At 43.4% G+C, this 15,047-nt stretch overlaps 1 protein-coding gene across 2 annotated transcripts in view; it reads right to left on the bottom strand.

Annotated features, from left to right (window-relative positions):
- LOC138567041 (phosphatidylinositol 4,5-bisphosphate 3-kinase catalytic subunit alpha isoform-like) overlaps positions 1 to 15,047 on the bottom strand; it is a 363,865-nt gene that overhangs the window by 179,498 nt on the left and 169,320 nt on the right. For both annotated transcript variants that reach the window (XM_069644869.1, XM_069644877.1), the window contains one exon: positions 6,053 to 6,215. In XM_069644869.1, coding sequence (XP_069500970.1) covers positions 6,053 to 6,215 — 163 coding nt within the window. The remainder of the gene's footprint in view (positions 1 to 6,052; positions 6,216 to 15,047) is intronic.

Consider the following 15,047-nt stretch of genomic DNA (forward strand, 5'->3'; position numbering starts at 1 on the left):
AATGTTCTTTTTTTACTGGTAGATTTTGCAGCAAACAGATGCGGGGGAGACCCACGCAGCCCCCCCTCCTTTATCCCCCTACATTAGTCATTAGCCTAAACCCACCCCCACATACATTTGGGGCAAAATCTGTTGAAAAAACATCGATGAATTCTACACCGATGAAATCTCCTGCGGCAAAATCTCCCCATCCCTTTGAAATCATGTTCTCTAGGAAATGCTCATTAGCCCTGCAGACTTCAGTGGGGAAAGACATCTTAAAATTAAGTATGCAAACGTCTTTCAGTTTACGTTCACTGCCTGCGCCAGAGACCCGCCACTTTTCATTTTAGGACTCGAGCCCTGGTGAGGAGGATAGTGCAAGAGAATAGGGTGATGCTGTAACAAAAGTGGATATGGGAAGAAACTTGATCACAAAGGAAGACTGGAACATACGCCTGGAAGCTCGGGGTAACCACTTGAACAAGTGTTAGGTAGAACGCCCACTTTTTACCCGATGAGGAACCCCCTGTATCATTTGCAGGCTTCTGTGGGTTTTGACGTTATTTTCACCCGGCAAAGCTTAATCCAAGCTTCGCAGTGTTAGCTTATTTTTGTGTTCTCTGCCCTAAAAGACCTTCTCAGTTCTAAGGCAGGGGTACTCCACAGTGTGCCAGAGAGCAGCCCCGCTCTGTTAATCATGTGGCTAGCCTGGAGGTGGCTTTTGGGCCCATGTAAAATGGTTCCACACAGTTGGATCCATTTTATCTTGCTGGGTCCTTTTTGACCCTCGCCCTCCTCCATTCACCAAAACAGAGGTCATCTTTGTTGCCTAAGAGACCTGCACGGGTGTGCGGTTGCGTATACACATTTGGCCACTTGTTGCCTGTATCCCAGGACTGGGGTCTGTAGCCCACCTGAAACCAGTTCAGACTGGAAAATTCAGGTGCCTGCCTGGGATATAATGGATTCACTACCATTGTGTTTGAGAGACATTCTTGAGAGATGTTCTGCCACTGGCTGTTTGAATGAGGCTTGATATGTGATTGGGTGCTGTATTCACTCACTGCCTCACGAGGGGGTTGAAAAACAGACCCACGTACTTGCTCAACTTTTGACTGCTTGAACTCTGTACATGCACTCTAGAAGGCGTACTGATCGGTAAAGACTAAAGCTTGGCACCAGTACCCATCAATGCTCCACCAAATCCTATTACAAAGCCCTGCCTCTAAAGAAAGCTCTGACCATGGCGGCATCCCTGAATCCAGAAGAGGGAATCCCTTCCCCCGCCAGGACCTCATGGGCCCCTCTGTGCCAAAATGATCAGAGTTTCATCATCCCAGGACATCAGCCAAGAGCCCTTATTCCATCTCCCTGTGCTGTCCTTCATCCTGCATATGCACTTCCAAACTTGCCTCCCGGTTAGGCTTCCGTAGCTGGCTACTCTACGGTGTATCTTTGCAATCATTTATCCAACAAACAATTATTCTTCCATGGGGTCTTCTCAAGACAGCCTCAGAAGCTGAATCCTATCTCAGAGGACCATGTGGAAATCTTGCATCACTGAGAGCACTTCCTCTGCCTTACTGCTCGTCTGGCTACGACAGTCGACCCAGGAACCACCGAACTGCGACTAATCATCCTCCCAAGGTTCTTGGTGTTCCACCTGCATAAATGTGTCATTGCTGGAACCTAAACAGGTTGTTCACGAAATGAACGCCTCTGAAAAAAAAATATTTCTTGTTGCAGACCTGCTTTGTGGACACTGGGTATTGCTCTCCTGACACTTTGATGCTGATGGCAGGTCCTTTCTTTGCTTGAATCTTCTACTCTGGGTCCCCGCTTCATCATCAAACGTCTTTTTGTGAGCGAAACTCTATCAGAGCTACAGAAACTGTCAGACCTTTTTGCAGGAAGTAACTTTTTGCAAAAGACTGCTCAAATCCACACGACTGGTCTCTTTCCTAACTTGCTGATCTAAACAGGAAAAGGGTGTGTTTTACTTACCTCAAAATAATAATAATGGTCCTCTGTCCAAACCTATCCTCTTAACCGGACCTTCCACTTCAGAGTTGTTCACCCCGATCTCACTCAGGATGCCACTCAGGATTTCCAGGAATCCGTCCTGGTTTAACATCCAAGGCTTAACCTTAGAAAGCAATTCAGTCTGTCCATCTTGTCAATGTTCCAAAAATGTCTCAAGTTTACAAAATAAAGTCTCAAGTTCCTGAATATATCAAATGTCTCAATCTGTCACAGGTGGCGGGATACCTCCTTAACCCCTCTCCACCACTTGGGTGGGTTTATCCCAACTAGGATCAGGTCTTGGTTGTCTCTGCATTCCCCTTGAATTTGTTTTTAACTTGCCTTATTGGGCCCCTCCGACGACCTTCCTTTGGGCTGCTTTATCCCAGTGTCCCACTTTTCTCCCAGGGGTATTGGCAACCCCTCTTTACATATGCCTCTCTTGGTTCTCGGTAGTTTCTGAGAGCCGTTTGGCTGAAAACAGTATTCAGGTTTCTCAGGCTCCCATAACCCTGGAGTTCCTCTGTCCCAATGTCACACTAATCTCTCTGGGGTATGGGTTACCCCTATTCCAATGTGGCACTCTTAAAGGGGTTTCTGTGAGCATACAGACGTTTAGCCCAATCTGGTTTCTTGAATTCCTTTAGGTTCCTCGGTTTCACTTATTTCCCTGGGAAATAGGTGATCCCTCTTATTTCCAATTGGCTTTCTTTGTCCCAATGCCTCACTTGTCTCCCTGGAGTATTGGTAACCCCTTTGTGCATATGCCTCTTATGTTGCTCAGGAGTTTCTATGAGCCGTTTGGCTGACTACAATATTCAGGGTTCTTGGACTCCTGTAATCCTGATCATTACTTGGTTCTCTCTGCGGGCCGTTATGCCCTTGTTCTGAGGTTAGGCTAATTCTTCCTTGTGCCCCTTTCTCTCTCTGGTTTCTCCAGTCCCTCCACTATGAACAACCCGGGTACCTTCTATGTATGCAGGGTTTGCTCCAGCGAGGTAGCATCTGCTCGGTAGCTGTGGTGTTCTCCTTGTTCTAGCATTCTCGTCTGGATACGAGTGAGTTTTGTGTTCCACTCGTTTCAGTGTTTCTCTGCCCCATCGGCTCGGTCGTTGCAAGCGGAGGAGTCGCTCCTTCCTCACAGGTTCTGTGTTTGGTGTCGTTTTTCGAGCACTGGGCCCACCATGCCCTCCATGTGGTTGTGCCTCACGATAAGGCCAGCTCTGCTCCGTCTTGGCCTGCCGACTCTGCACGGTTCTGTAACTGGTCAGCGGCATCTCTCTCATTCGCCAGTCTCTCTGCGCGCTACAGCCGGCTCTGCTGTGAAGCATGGCTCCGTCCCTCTGTGACATGATCACATTGTAGGCTAACCTCAGCGTATTGCTGCTTATTCTCCATTCAAGGGTGATCGTGCCTTTATTCCCACTCCACAACTTAAAAAGGGGCATGTTGTTTAAGTTTAGCTGTCAAGCCCGTGGAAAGAGAACCAGCATTGTCTTGAGCCTAAAATCCAAAGGCACTTTCAACATTAGGAATGTAACATCAGTTTCTTGGTTTCCTATGTATACAGATAATGCTTTAGTTATAAGGAGTTCCCCCTGGGAATGGAAGTCCTTGTCTCCTTGAGAGGAATCATTACGAGGGAGGTCTCGCTTTCCCAAACCCCTAGCGGGGGATTTGCTTGGTGAGCTCACCTCCTTAGCGTCAAAGTGGTAGAAAAAGCAACTAGGCCTTCACATACGTCACTGTGTGTACTGTGCCTGTTAACCACCCCACCCACCGCCTGAGTGTTAGGCCGCGGCTGCTTGCTTTACCACCCTACCACATAGAAAGCCTGGTGACCTTGAGTCCATCACTGGCACCCATAAGTCAGAAAGACAAACCGAAAGACCCAGACAGCATGACTTAAGGAAAATCTCCCTAACAAGTGTGAAGTTTAAACCTCAAACTTGGATAAGAACCATTTCACAGAAACCAACCAATGGCCAAACGTAACTCTGGGTACAATGAATGGGTTAACTGTGATTTGAGCTATAAACAGGACAGATTCCAGGTTTTCAAAATCTTCCCACCTTGCAAAGGTTCGGAAGATTGGCTTTGGCATCTTCGTCTTGAATATCCCTGGCAATGTCTTTGGGCAGACTCAATGAAGGTATCCCACACTGTTCACCTTCACCCTAAGTGGTTTCAGGATTTCTAGAGTGAGCTCAGCCTTGGCATGTAGGCGTATTAGTTGGCCCACATAGACCACATTTCTGAGATCAGTATGCTTGCCAGGGAAACATATTTACTTCTCTGGCCAAGGCATGGAATTCCTTACAGTATGACCTGGTGGTGTTCACGATGGGAATCCAAGGGTGGGCTGAAGATTGGTAGACATCCAAACATGCCAGTGCAAAGTGTTCCAGGCCAGACAACATATTGTTCATGTGGTTGGAAATGTTTAGGCACTAGGAGACACATGGTGGCAGGCACAACAGTTTGTTGGCAGCCACGTTTCATCGTCTCAAATTCATTGTGGAGATGTTAGTGACGGGCTCACACCTAAGTGGAGCTCCTCAGGACTTGGCATGTGACAGGCATCACCCTAGGTGATCTTAGTGAGCTTATAATAAAGAAATAACTTGTTTAGTTTGATTAACACAGTCAAAGATAGCCCAAGCAGTGAAGTATTCTGCGATTACTCAAACTTACAGCATCTCAGTTGTAGTGGCTCTGCAAGATTGCACAGAGGGACAACACCTCCTCCCCTCCATGCCCAAGGCATGTTGTTAAGAAACCCCATCACAAAATCCACCCAGTGCATGAACATCTTAAGAGATATGGCCAAGCACCCTTTTTAGTGCATGCTGCAAAGAGCCAGCAAACTCTGACAAGAATTGTGTGTTGCCAAAGCGGCAAGCCAGTGGCACTTCTCGGAATCGGGGTTACAAAGTCACGTGAAGGTGACATTATGAGAACTGACCAGGGCTTTATGTTTGTGCAAGTTCTTATGTTTCACCACTAGTGACAAACACTGTCCTTTATCTTCCATCACATTGAGGATACGAGGCTCCACTGGTGTCTTATTCTCATCACATCTTCCCTCCCAACCAGCCTGGTGGCCAGACCCTTCACGCACCAAATGTAACTGAGCTGAAAGCGACTAAGCAATGAAATCTCTCAAGTCAAATTTTGGCAAGTAAAAAGAGGTAATGTTTTCGCCCCAACTAACGATGCTCTTCCATAGACCCAAACCATGATCATTAAAGTGCCAGTAAATTCAGATAATGCAGGAAATGAGTGAAACTGATCCATAGCAAACCATAGTTACCATTTCTAATGCAAGTCAGTGTCCACATAGCAGTCATAATTGACTCTTGTGATGCTACCAGACAGCATCCCAGTGAAAAATCCCACGAGGGCACAATGCAGGTTTGCAAAAAGGAGGCAGCATTCAGAACCCAGTTCTAGCCAGGGAGCGGTGCATGTGGTCGTTCCTGAACACTATGGCGTTAGTCTCCTCTTCCCTGGCCAAAGATCAGATGCATTCTCATATCGGGGTCACTGCTGGGGAGGGTGGGAATGGGACAGGGTCACCATTTCAGTGCCACCACAGAGTTTTCGGGACTGTACAGGTCAACAGAAACAGATAGGACGGAAGTGCCAATAAAACTGACATGGCATGAAGGAAGTCCTAGTGAAGATGTAGACAAAGCTACAGGAAAGTTCTTAGTAAGACATAAAGGTACAGCAATAGAGAAATCCAGGGTTTAAAATAAAGTACCATAGAGGACAGACCAGTCCGATGTAGCTACCAGGGTCGTCAAACAGTCAGAGCGAAGTAAGGAACGGTGCAGATACAGACATGGTCAGAAGGGATTACCAATGGTGGCAAAAGGACCAGTCTGAGAACCAAATTAGACAGGCAAAAAGACACAGCGCAGTACTGAGGAACATTAACAATATAAACTAGAGAGACCTACCAGGGAAGACAGATGGGTACAGACAGCAAATGTAATCAAGAAAAAGAAGGAAGGCTACTAATGGCTTGAACCCAAGCACTCACCAATCTCCCGGTTGAGGATCTTCTCTTCACGGTTCCCCACAGGCTCGATCACCTTCAGGATGGGCTGGAATAACCGCAGGTCACACAGGCGCCTTGCCTCATCATAAAACTCTTCCCGCTCAGCTTCCTGCGTGACCCCAACAAAGATGTAGGAGGAGTCGTCCTGCACAGCAAAGAAGAAAACAAACTGCTGCAACTTATTTGGCAGGATGCAATCATGACCAAGCCCAGACAGATATCAGGTTACAGTAAGATGACAACAAGCCTTCCCCAAACTCATACACTCAGAGGAAACTGGGTAGATCCAGTCAGTGGAGAGAACCCTCAAACATTCATCCTGTGGCCCATATTCTATGTTGCATGCGGATTTAGATTCAGGCACTCGGCCAAGAATATAGGCCACCACTCATATCCTCGGTCAGGTGGAAGGCTTGCTTCTTTTACTCTACTGACTAATTGTCTGCATGTAATGAAGAACATTCTCAAATGCCTGGCTGATAGTCACGATTTGTAACCCGATATAGAATTATGTATGCAAATCTATGCAGCTACTCCACGAATCAGCTCTGACTATGATTAAGGGACCACACAGCCACAAAGGAGTCAAGATTAATAAAGGAGACACAGAATCATTACTCTTCCCAAGAGTTTAAGAAAACTGTACACTAAACGTTGACCTATGTCCACCTTGAATTCTAAGAAATCATAACCACTTACAAAGCAATAAACCCGTTTACAGTTCACGGGTCAGCAACTACAGGCTGAAGCTTGGGTAATTGTGCTCTTCAGAAAAATGTCCTGGACACATCTACCTGGACATCATTATCCCAACATTATGAAATAATTTCTTTGTTGAGGTCTTGTTGCTTCCCAAACCCCATCCCAAAGTGCCATGGTCTTCCGCCATCGCATGGCAGGAGTCGGCCACCATCTGCATTGGCTAATTTGCTGGCAGTGGAGAAAGGGTTCCTGTAGAATTATGGTGCATAACGGCTTCACTCTTGCATTCAAGACCATTCGGTTTTGTACAGTGGAATGTTGGATGAAGTGGGTATCCAGGGCTCTGGTTTTCCAGCTTCCAGTAGATTGCACTCAGATATCCAAGCTAAACTTTGAAGCAGAAAAAGCAACTTATACCTAGGATTTCCAGGTACATTTTAGTGTGTGTATGAGATCACTCAGAAATCCGTCATGACAATGGAAAACCTGTTTCCATCACAACTTAGACAGCACACGTCTGTGGGATTCTCAGTGGGTGCACTGCCAAAGGATGGTCCTGAATGCTGATTAAATTAATTAAATTTCTGCCAGGTAATTGGCCAACATGGGGCCTTTTAAGGATCATGCTTTCACCTCCAATAGCAATGACAGCCCCCTCACACTTTAGACCTAGTACAAAGACTTTAATTCATTGCAGTGAATAGAAGCCTTTCACCTAACTATATGCTTTATGCAACATTTCCTTTAGCATTCAAAATTTAATTACTGGTTGTACGGGCTTTATTTAAATACTCTGTCAAATTATAGCACATTCAGAGATGCCGATATCATCATCTACAAACATTAAGCTCCTATATGGGATGCCTTGCCCATATGAATCAGCTGGAGGGATGATGGTCCCATTGAATCCAATGACTGGGAGATTTACCACATGTGTGGGAAGAAGAGAGTGATCACAACAGAAGGCTTCGTAGGTCCATTGTTGGCGCCCAACAAAATTAATCTTATCAAACCTGTTGGCCATGCCGCTACACACTCTGAAGCTGTCTGGGTATTGTTTTTGGAAACAACTGAACCCATACCACCACCTCCCACTTTACATTCATAAAGCGCTTGGCCGCCATAGAAGGTGGTACCCCTTAAAACCAAATCTGCATAATCAAAATAGTGAATTAAGCTCTTCAAGTTTCTGAGGTCCGACAATAGCATCTCTTTATAGACACGCTGTGTTGATCGGCATCAGTGCCTTGGAGCATTAGGTGCAAAAAGCAGCTTAACATTCTTAAATGCAATCCCTCCAGTTACATATTTAGTTTGATGGTATATTAAGGTCAAAACAAAATTAATGTTCCTGCCAATTTTGAATCATCATTTTAATTCACGCATATTCCTAAAAGAAGCTACCAACAAATGTACAGTACTGAAAAAAAGTTTAAGAACCGTTGCGCATATTTACAGTGCTATAGCATTACAATAAACTGTGTGTAAATGTCATTTACAATATTGATGTAAAAGACCCACCTACATGAACATGAAAAACCACACAATAAATCAACAACTATTTTTTCATTCATTCAATTGTTTTTCAAAGCACAAATCCCCTATCATTAGGTGACTGAGATAATCGATAAACACATAATACGTCAAAAACCAGTTAATAAATTCACTTATTTATGAAGGCACAAGTTCCCTATCGTTAGGTGAACATAAAAAAAGATAGGTCACACAATTTGGAGCGCCTTCTTCAGGAACACTTTAGATTATTAAACATTTTGCAATATTTAGGCATACTATGATTTGAGTCACCTTCTTGAGAACCCCATGCAGGACACTTATTATAACTTAAGACACCTTCTACAAGAAATACTTGCAAATAATATGTGTATATTATCTACATTCTTACTTCTGTTATTTTTAGCAGCAATCCTTCACCGGTCAAGAAAAAAATGACATCTGCAAGTGTTTAGGAAAAGAATATATATCCATCTTGTATATAGGGCTTACTTAGGTAGACCACCACAATTTTGATAGAATCCTTCTAAAGAGATTTCCTTTTGTTTAATCAACTCATAGATGTATACATCATCTTTTTAGATCATCCAGTCGGATCATGACATCGGTGGTCAATGATAGAATAGTTTCCATCTAGAATAACACCTTGGTTAGAGATATTTAAGGATCGCTCTTCACTCGATTATCGCGACCTCCCCAAAGACGTGTATTGCTAACTATATTAAGCCTTTTAGTGCCCTGTATAATTTATAGGTAAACAGTCATCACCCTACAGTTAAGGTGAAATCTATGATCCACTGACCTTGTGAGAATTCTATTGCTAATAACAAGACTTGTTTGACTTATTTGTTTGAAATTCTCCAAAGTTGTTTTCTGGCACAGAGCAACCAAAATTTGAAAATTTGGTGCAAATTCATCCAACAGTTTAAAAGTTGTAAATGTTGAAAAAAGGGATTATTTTTACATTTGCATCGTTTTGCCCATAGGCAGAAATCTATAGCTTGTATAGGTGGACAGTTAAACCGCTGGACAAAAGTGCGCAAATTAAGACATTCCATCTTACTCCATTGCTGAACAAGCCATTCTTGGATCAAAAATTGTTACCAAACTATCGCCCTATTGCTGTTCTTCTGTGGCCCTCAAAAATACTGGAAAATGTTGTTAGTACCCAGCTGCAATATTTCTTGGAAGATAACAATATCCTGCACATATATCAATCTGGCTTTAGACCAAGTCATGGAACCGAGACAGCCCTAGTGACAGTCTGGGTTGACCTTCTCTAAGCTGTGAACAAGGGAGAATTCAGCATGCTTGTCATGCTGAACTTGTCATTGGCATTCGACACAGTCGACTTTAACATACTTAAATCCAGACTTGTGAAGCTGGCTCACATCTCAAAGGAAGCAATGAAATGGTTTGAGTCTTTTTTAACTGATAGTCAACAACAGATTAAGGTCAGCCTGTTTGTGTCTGAGAAATTACCAGTTATTTGTGGAATGCTGCAGAGCTTATCGCTGTCGCCTTTGCTCTTTAATGTTTATATTCGCCCTCTGCTCAATATCTTTGGCCAGTTCAAGTTACAGTATCACTCATATGCAGATAATACTCAGATGTATGTCAGCCTAGATGTATGTCTGCCTAAGCCACCCAGCAGAGGCGGTGCAACGGTTTGTAAAGTGAGCTGAAATGATTCAATCCTGGATGTTGGAAAATAAACTCCAGCTGAATCCTTCTAAGAGAGAGGTTATTATTCTTGGCCCAGTAAACAAGTTGACTAAAGTTGTATCGGGAACCCCCTGACCTGCCCTGTTCGGGTTGCCCAGCAGATACACCCAGTCTGTAAGAAATCTGGGCTGCGTATGGGAGGTGGGCGTGAGCTGTCATCTACATGTGAATCAAATTATAAAAGTCAATGTATTTTCAGCTTGGGCTCCTAAAACCTCTATTATCCCTTATCTACGGGAAAGATTGCCACACTGTGGTAGGTCCCTTAAACTCAAATTTAGACTACTGAAATGCTCTTCTGGTTGGCATTCCAAAATATGAAGTTGAATGTATGCAGGTGGCTCAGAATTCACTCGTACGCATGATCTTTTCCCTATCCCGGAAGGCTTCAATCTCAGAGTTCCGTCGAGGATTACACATTGGCTGCCGATAGAACAGCAGTGTTTAAATGTCTGGTGTTTAAAATGTGTTCATGGACTCTGTATCTGAACTATAAGATCTCATTGAAGTTACTCTTTACAATCAGCTTTATTGAAAGAATCGCCCTTTCATCTGTACCTAGATGCAGTTTTTTGCTAGGTTCCGACGGGATATGCGCTATACAAATTTTCAAATCAAGAACCAATGTTGGCATAAAGCAGAGCAGATACGTCCTTTAGTGTTTTTTGTTCTTAAATTTGAAAGACGCCATGGTGCCCCTGGCCCAAATATACTTTAGATCTCCCCCACAGGGATTTTCACAATCCGCCACCTATTTCTGTCCAATGGAAGGCATTGTCGCAAGAATCCCATGGGAACAGAAAAAAGAAATACACTCAATGACTGCTACATTATTTCTATCGCATCCAACAGAGTTTGGCCTATGGTCTCTTAATGGGAGGCTGCCATCTGATATCCAAGGGCAGATCACATTCTCAAAAAGTAGGTATGCCTCCTTTATCTATTATTTCTTATTCAGGTTAATAATTAGCATCACTTATTAGATCGGAGTGTGATCAATACCAGTTCATTTTAGCTACATGATCATCTGTAGGCGTATTACGCAAGATCAACAGAAATTGTAATTGTAAATCTTGTGCTGAACGGAGGCCATTAAAATTGGGGAAAGATAAACAAAGAAACAACCTCCAACAATGACTGCTACTTTGCGGGAATCAAATTCTGTCTTGCCAGCTTCTGTACTAGAACTTCTATTCTGGACGCCTATGGAAAGATACTTCCTACCGCATGAACATTTTTAACATGCAAGCCTCAAATGAATACTAAACACCAAGTATTTCTCAGGATGCCATACCAAAGACTGCAGGAGTATGAGAACTATTCTCAAACATTTTAAAGGAGTCATGGAGAAGTAATTCTGAGGAAATAAGGGCAAGACAGAATTACAAATGAGTATTGGCGGAGTAAAACTGCCGGATCCCCCTCCACCTTGAGCAAACTGGACAAGCAATGCAGCTCATTGATCGTAGACAACATCCCCATCACTGTCTCTCCAGCAGTCAAGACCCTTGGTGTGTACCTTGATCCCAACCTAACCATGACCAGGCAGGTCAATGCCATTGCATCAACCTCAGCCTATAATTCCAAACTCTTTAACGCAGCAAGACCCTTCTTGTCCCAACAAAATTGCCTCACAATCGCCAGAGCGATTGTAGGCTCAAGGTTGGACTACTGCAATGCCCTTCTCATTGGTACTTTCAGAAAAAATCTTGCTAAACTCCAGCTGGTCCAAAACAACGCCCTCAGGGCAGCCACGGGGTTATCTCGCAGAGACCACATATCTGGGCTCAGAAGACAGGTTCACTGGCTACCCATTAAAGAAAGAAAGAATCTAATAACATCAAAAGAAAATCACAGCCTATTCATATGAAATTATTTCAAAATGTTTGGGAATTCTATTCTGTATTGGATGAGAGTACACTATGGAAAATGATTTTCACAAGTCGAAGATTGGCCGTAAAGGTTGCGATTGAACATTTCCTTGAAGCCACTGTCCCAGAATTTAGATGCACTTAAAAGAATACTTTGTGAAGGTGGGCACATGTGCCCAGGAAAGGGGGACGTACTCACAACAGATGGTATTTATCTATTCCTACAGCACAAAATGTAGTAAGTCACCTCTAATGTTGATGTGATATGATGAATTTGTGAATTGTGACTCGGTAATGTCATTATTTGGGTTATTGGTTGTCTCATGTTTTTTTTTATTAAGGAGAAAATATGTAACCAAAGTTTAAAATGTGTGAAGCTCTCTGTTTGTATGTTGTAATATGTTGTTTTGGATGTAAAGATTTGAAAAGTTGTTTTAACAAATAACCAAATAAAAAAAAAAAAAAAAAAAAAAGAAATAATTATCTTTAAAACTCTTGCCCTGACCCACAAGTGCCTCCACAACCTAGCTCCTCCTTACCTTGCCAATAGGTTCTCCAAACCCTCTGCTGCCAGACCAGCCAGATCTGCATACTCCTAATCGTTCCCAGGACACGCAGAGTACGCGCTGGTGGTTCCAGCTTCCCTGCAGTAGCTGCCACGACCTGGAACGCCCTTCCACCACACATCAAGCAAATTGACTCCCATGCTTCCTTCCACAAAGCCATCAAAACCTGCTTGTTCGTATAAACCTGCCTTTACCTTAGTCACTTGTGTCTGGCTAAGTATCCATTTCTTTGTAATCATGTACCGCAGCTATCAAAGTGTTCCTTGGGCAGCTTCACTGTAACCCTTTTAAGTAAGCCCTCTTATTCTCCTAGCTTTCAGCGCCTCGAGGCCCGTGGGCTGTAGTGCGCTTTACAAATACAAAATAAATAAATAAATAAATAAAACTAAATCTGGAAGGAAGATGCTTGGAAAACTTTAGAATTAGCAGCCCACAGTAAGAACAAGAGCCATTTTGGAATATAGTGGGACACAGTTTTGGTTGTTCAAAGCCATGACTGGACTGGACTGTCTTTCATCCCTTGGTCTGCGCAGATCTGTTCTATCATGGTTTTCATCTTACCTATCCAACCATACCTTTGCTGTCTCTTGGGGCGGCAACAATTCTCCTCACGTTCCTCTGGTCCATGGCGTTCCTTAAGGTTCAGTCCTTGGTCGCTTTCTATTTTCCTTATATACTTCCTTTTTTGCCCCCATTATCTCATCCTTGGAATCTCACACTCACAGCCGGTAAGATAGCTCAGCGGGTTGAGCGCTCGCTGCCACGATCTGAGCGTGATCTGCAGGTCGCAGGTTCGAATCCCGGAAAGGCCAACTCAGCCTTTCATCCTTCCGAGGTCGATAAATGAGTACCAATTTCGGTTGGGCGATATTATATGTAAATATGTGCTCTGTAAAGCGCTTTGGATTAGGGCGCTATATAAATAGCGCATCATTATTATCATTCTACGCTGACGGCACCCAGCTCTTTTTATCCTTCTCATCCTTCTCCTCTGACATTCATCAGACACTCTCATCCTGCCTCACCGCCATCAAGTCTTGAATGACCTCTCACTTCCTCACTCTCAATGCCAAAAAAACTGAGGTTCTATTCTTTCCCGCTAACACTCCTCTCCCAATCTCCTCCCTCTTCCATCTCTTTTCCTCCCTCCCGTCTCTCAATCTCTCCCTCTGCCCGCAATCTTGGCATTTACTTTGATCCTAATCTCTCCTTTGACCACCACATCTCCCTTACATCCCGTGCCTGTCGATTTCATCTCTACAACATTCGCAAAGTCTGCCCTTTTCTCACTTTCCACGCTACAAAACTCCTCATCTCCTCACTAGTCTTCTCCCGATTATTCTATTGTTTTGGTCTTCCCCACTCATGCCTTGCTCCTCTTAAATATATATATCATTCTTCAATTCGCTCACTTCTCTCCTACAGTGACTCCATTTCTCCTTCCCTAGCCTCTCTTGGCTGGTTGCCCTTCTATTCCCAACTTAAATACAACTTTCTCTGTCTTATGTTCAAGTGTCTCTATGGCCTTGCTCCTGACTACCTTGCATCTCTCCTTTCTTTTTACTCTCCATCTCACTCCCTCCGCTCTACTAATCTTTTTAGACTCAATCTCCCACGTCCCCCTTGTGCCCAATCCCTTTTTCGCACATTCCAGATCCTAGCCCCTCTTCACTGGTTCATGAATCCCCTGTCTCTTTGCTCCATTACTTCATATCCTCTGTTCCGTTCCTCTCTAAAAAAAAAACACCTGCTACAGTCCTCTAATTGACTTAATCTACTTATGTACACTGATCACTTAGTCTATGAATGCTGATTGTTACTGTTTATGAACACTGACTGACTGACTGATTACTCCCACAAATGCCAATTCATGGTTACCATTTATGAACACAGTTTGAATGTTACTGTTTATGAACGCTGATTTGCATTCTGATTCATTATATTGTTTGCCTATGTAAAGCGCTTTGGACAAAGGCGCTATATAAAACACAATAAATAAAAATACAAATGACAGTGACATGCCATGCCCATCTGAGTGGATTGCTTATTTTCTTTTTGGTTGTACAATTCGGAATGTCTATTTGTACATCTATCCCGGTGGTTAAGGGTTACCCGATAGCAAAAGACCAATTGTTTATTAAATTTATCCTCGAGGAAGTCTGAAATACTCTAATAATGACACCAAGTGGGAAAGCCCCAGGACCGAAAATAATCTCATTGAATATATTTAAATATGATAACGTGATTTGGGGTCTGGTATTTACAAACATCTTTAACGCAATTGCTGCTAGTAAGACAGCAGGGGTCAAAATCCATTATTGTCCCACTTTTCAAAAAGGGGAATAGATCTGAACCACAATGCTACCAGCCAGATTCACTCATTGATTCATCTGGAAAATGGTTTGGAAGGCTTCTATATAGTACAATCATAGATTGGGTGCGACTAGATAACATCCCTGTGGAGGAAAAATATAAATTTGGAGAAGGCGTGGGAACCATCAAGCAATCCCTAACCCTCAGACGAAACCTAAACAAATATGGTGCAGGTTATACCGGTCCAATTTATCTGGGGTTTACAGACTTGAGCACTGCTTTCGATTA

This window comes from Ambystoma mexicanum, chromosome 1p (assembly GCF_040938575.1).
Source record: "Ambystoma mexicanum isolate Mex_15411 chromosome 1p, UKY_AmexF1_1, whole genome shotgun sequence".
NCBI lineage: Eukaryota > Metazoa > Chordata > Amphibia > Caudata > Ambystomatidae > Ambystoma > Ambystoma mexicanum.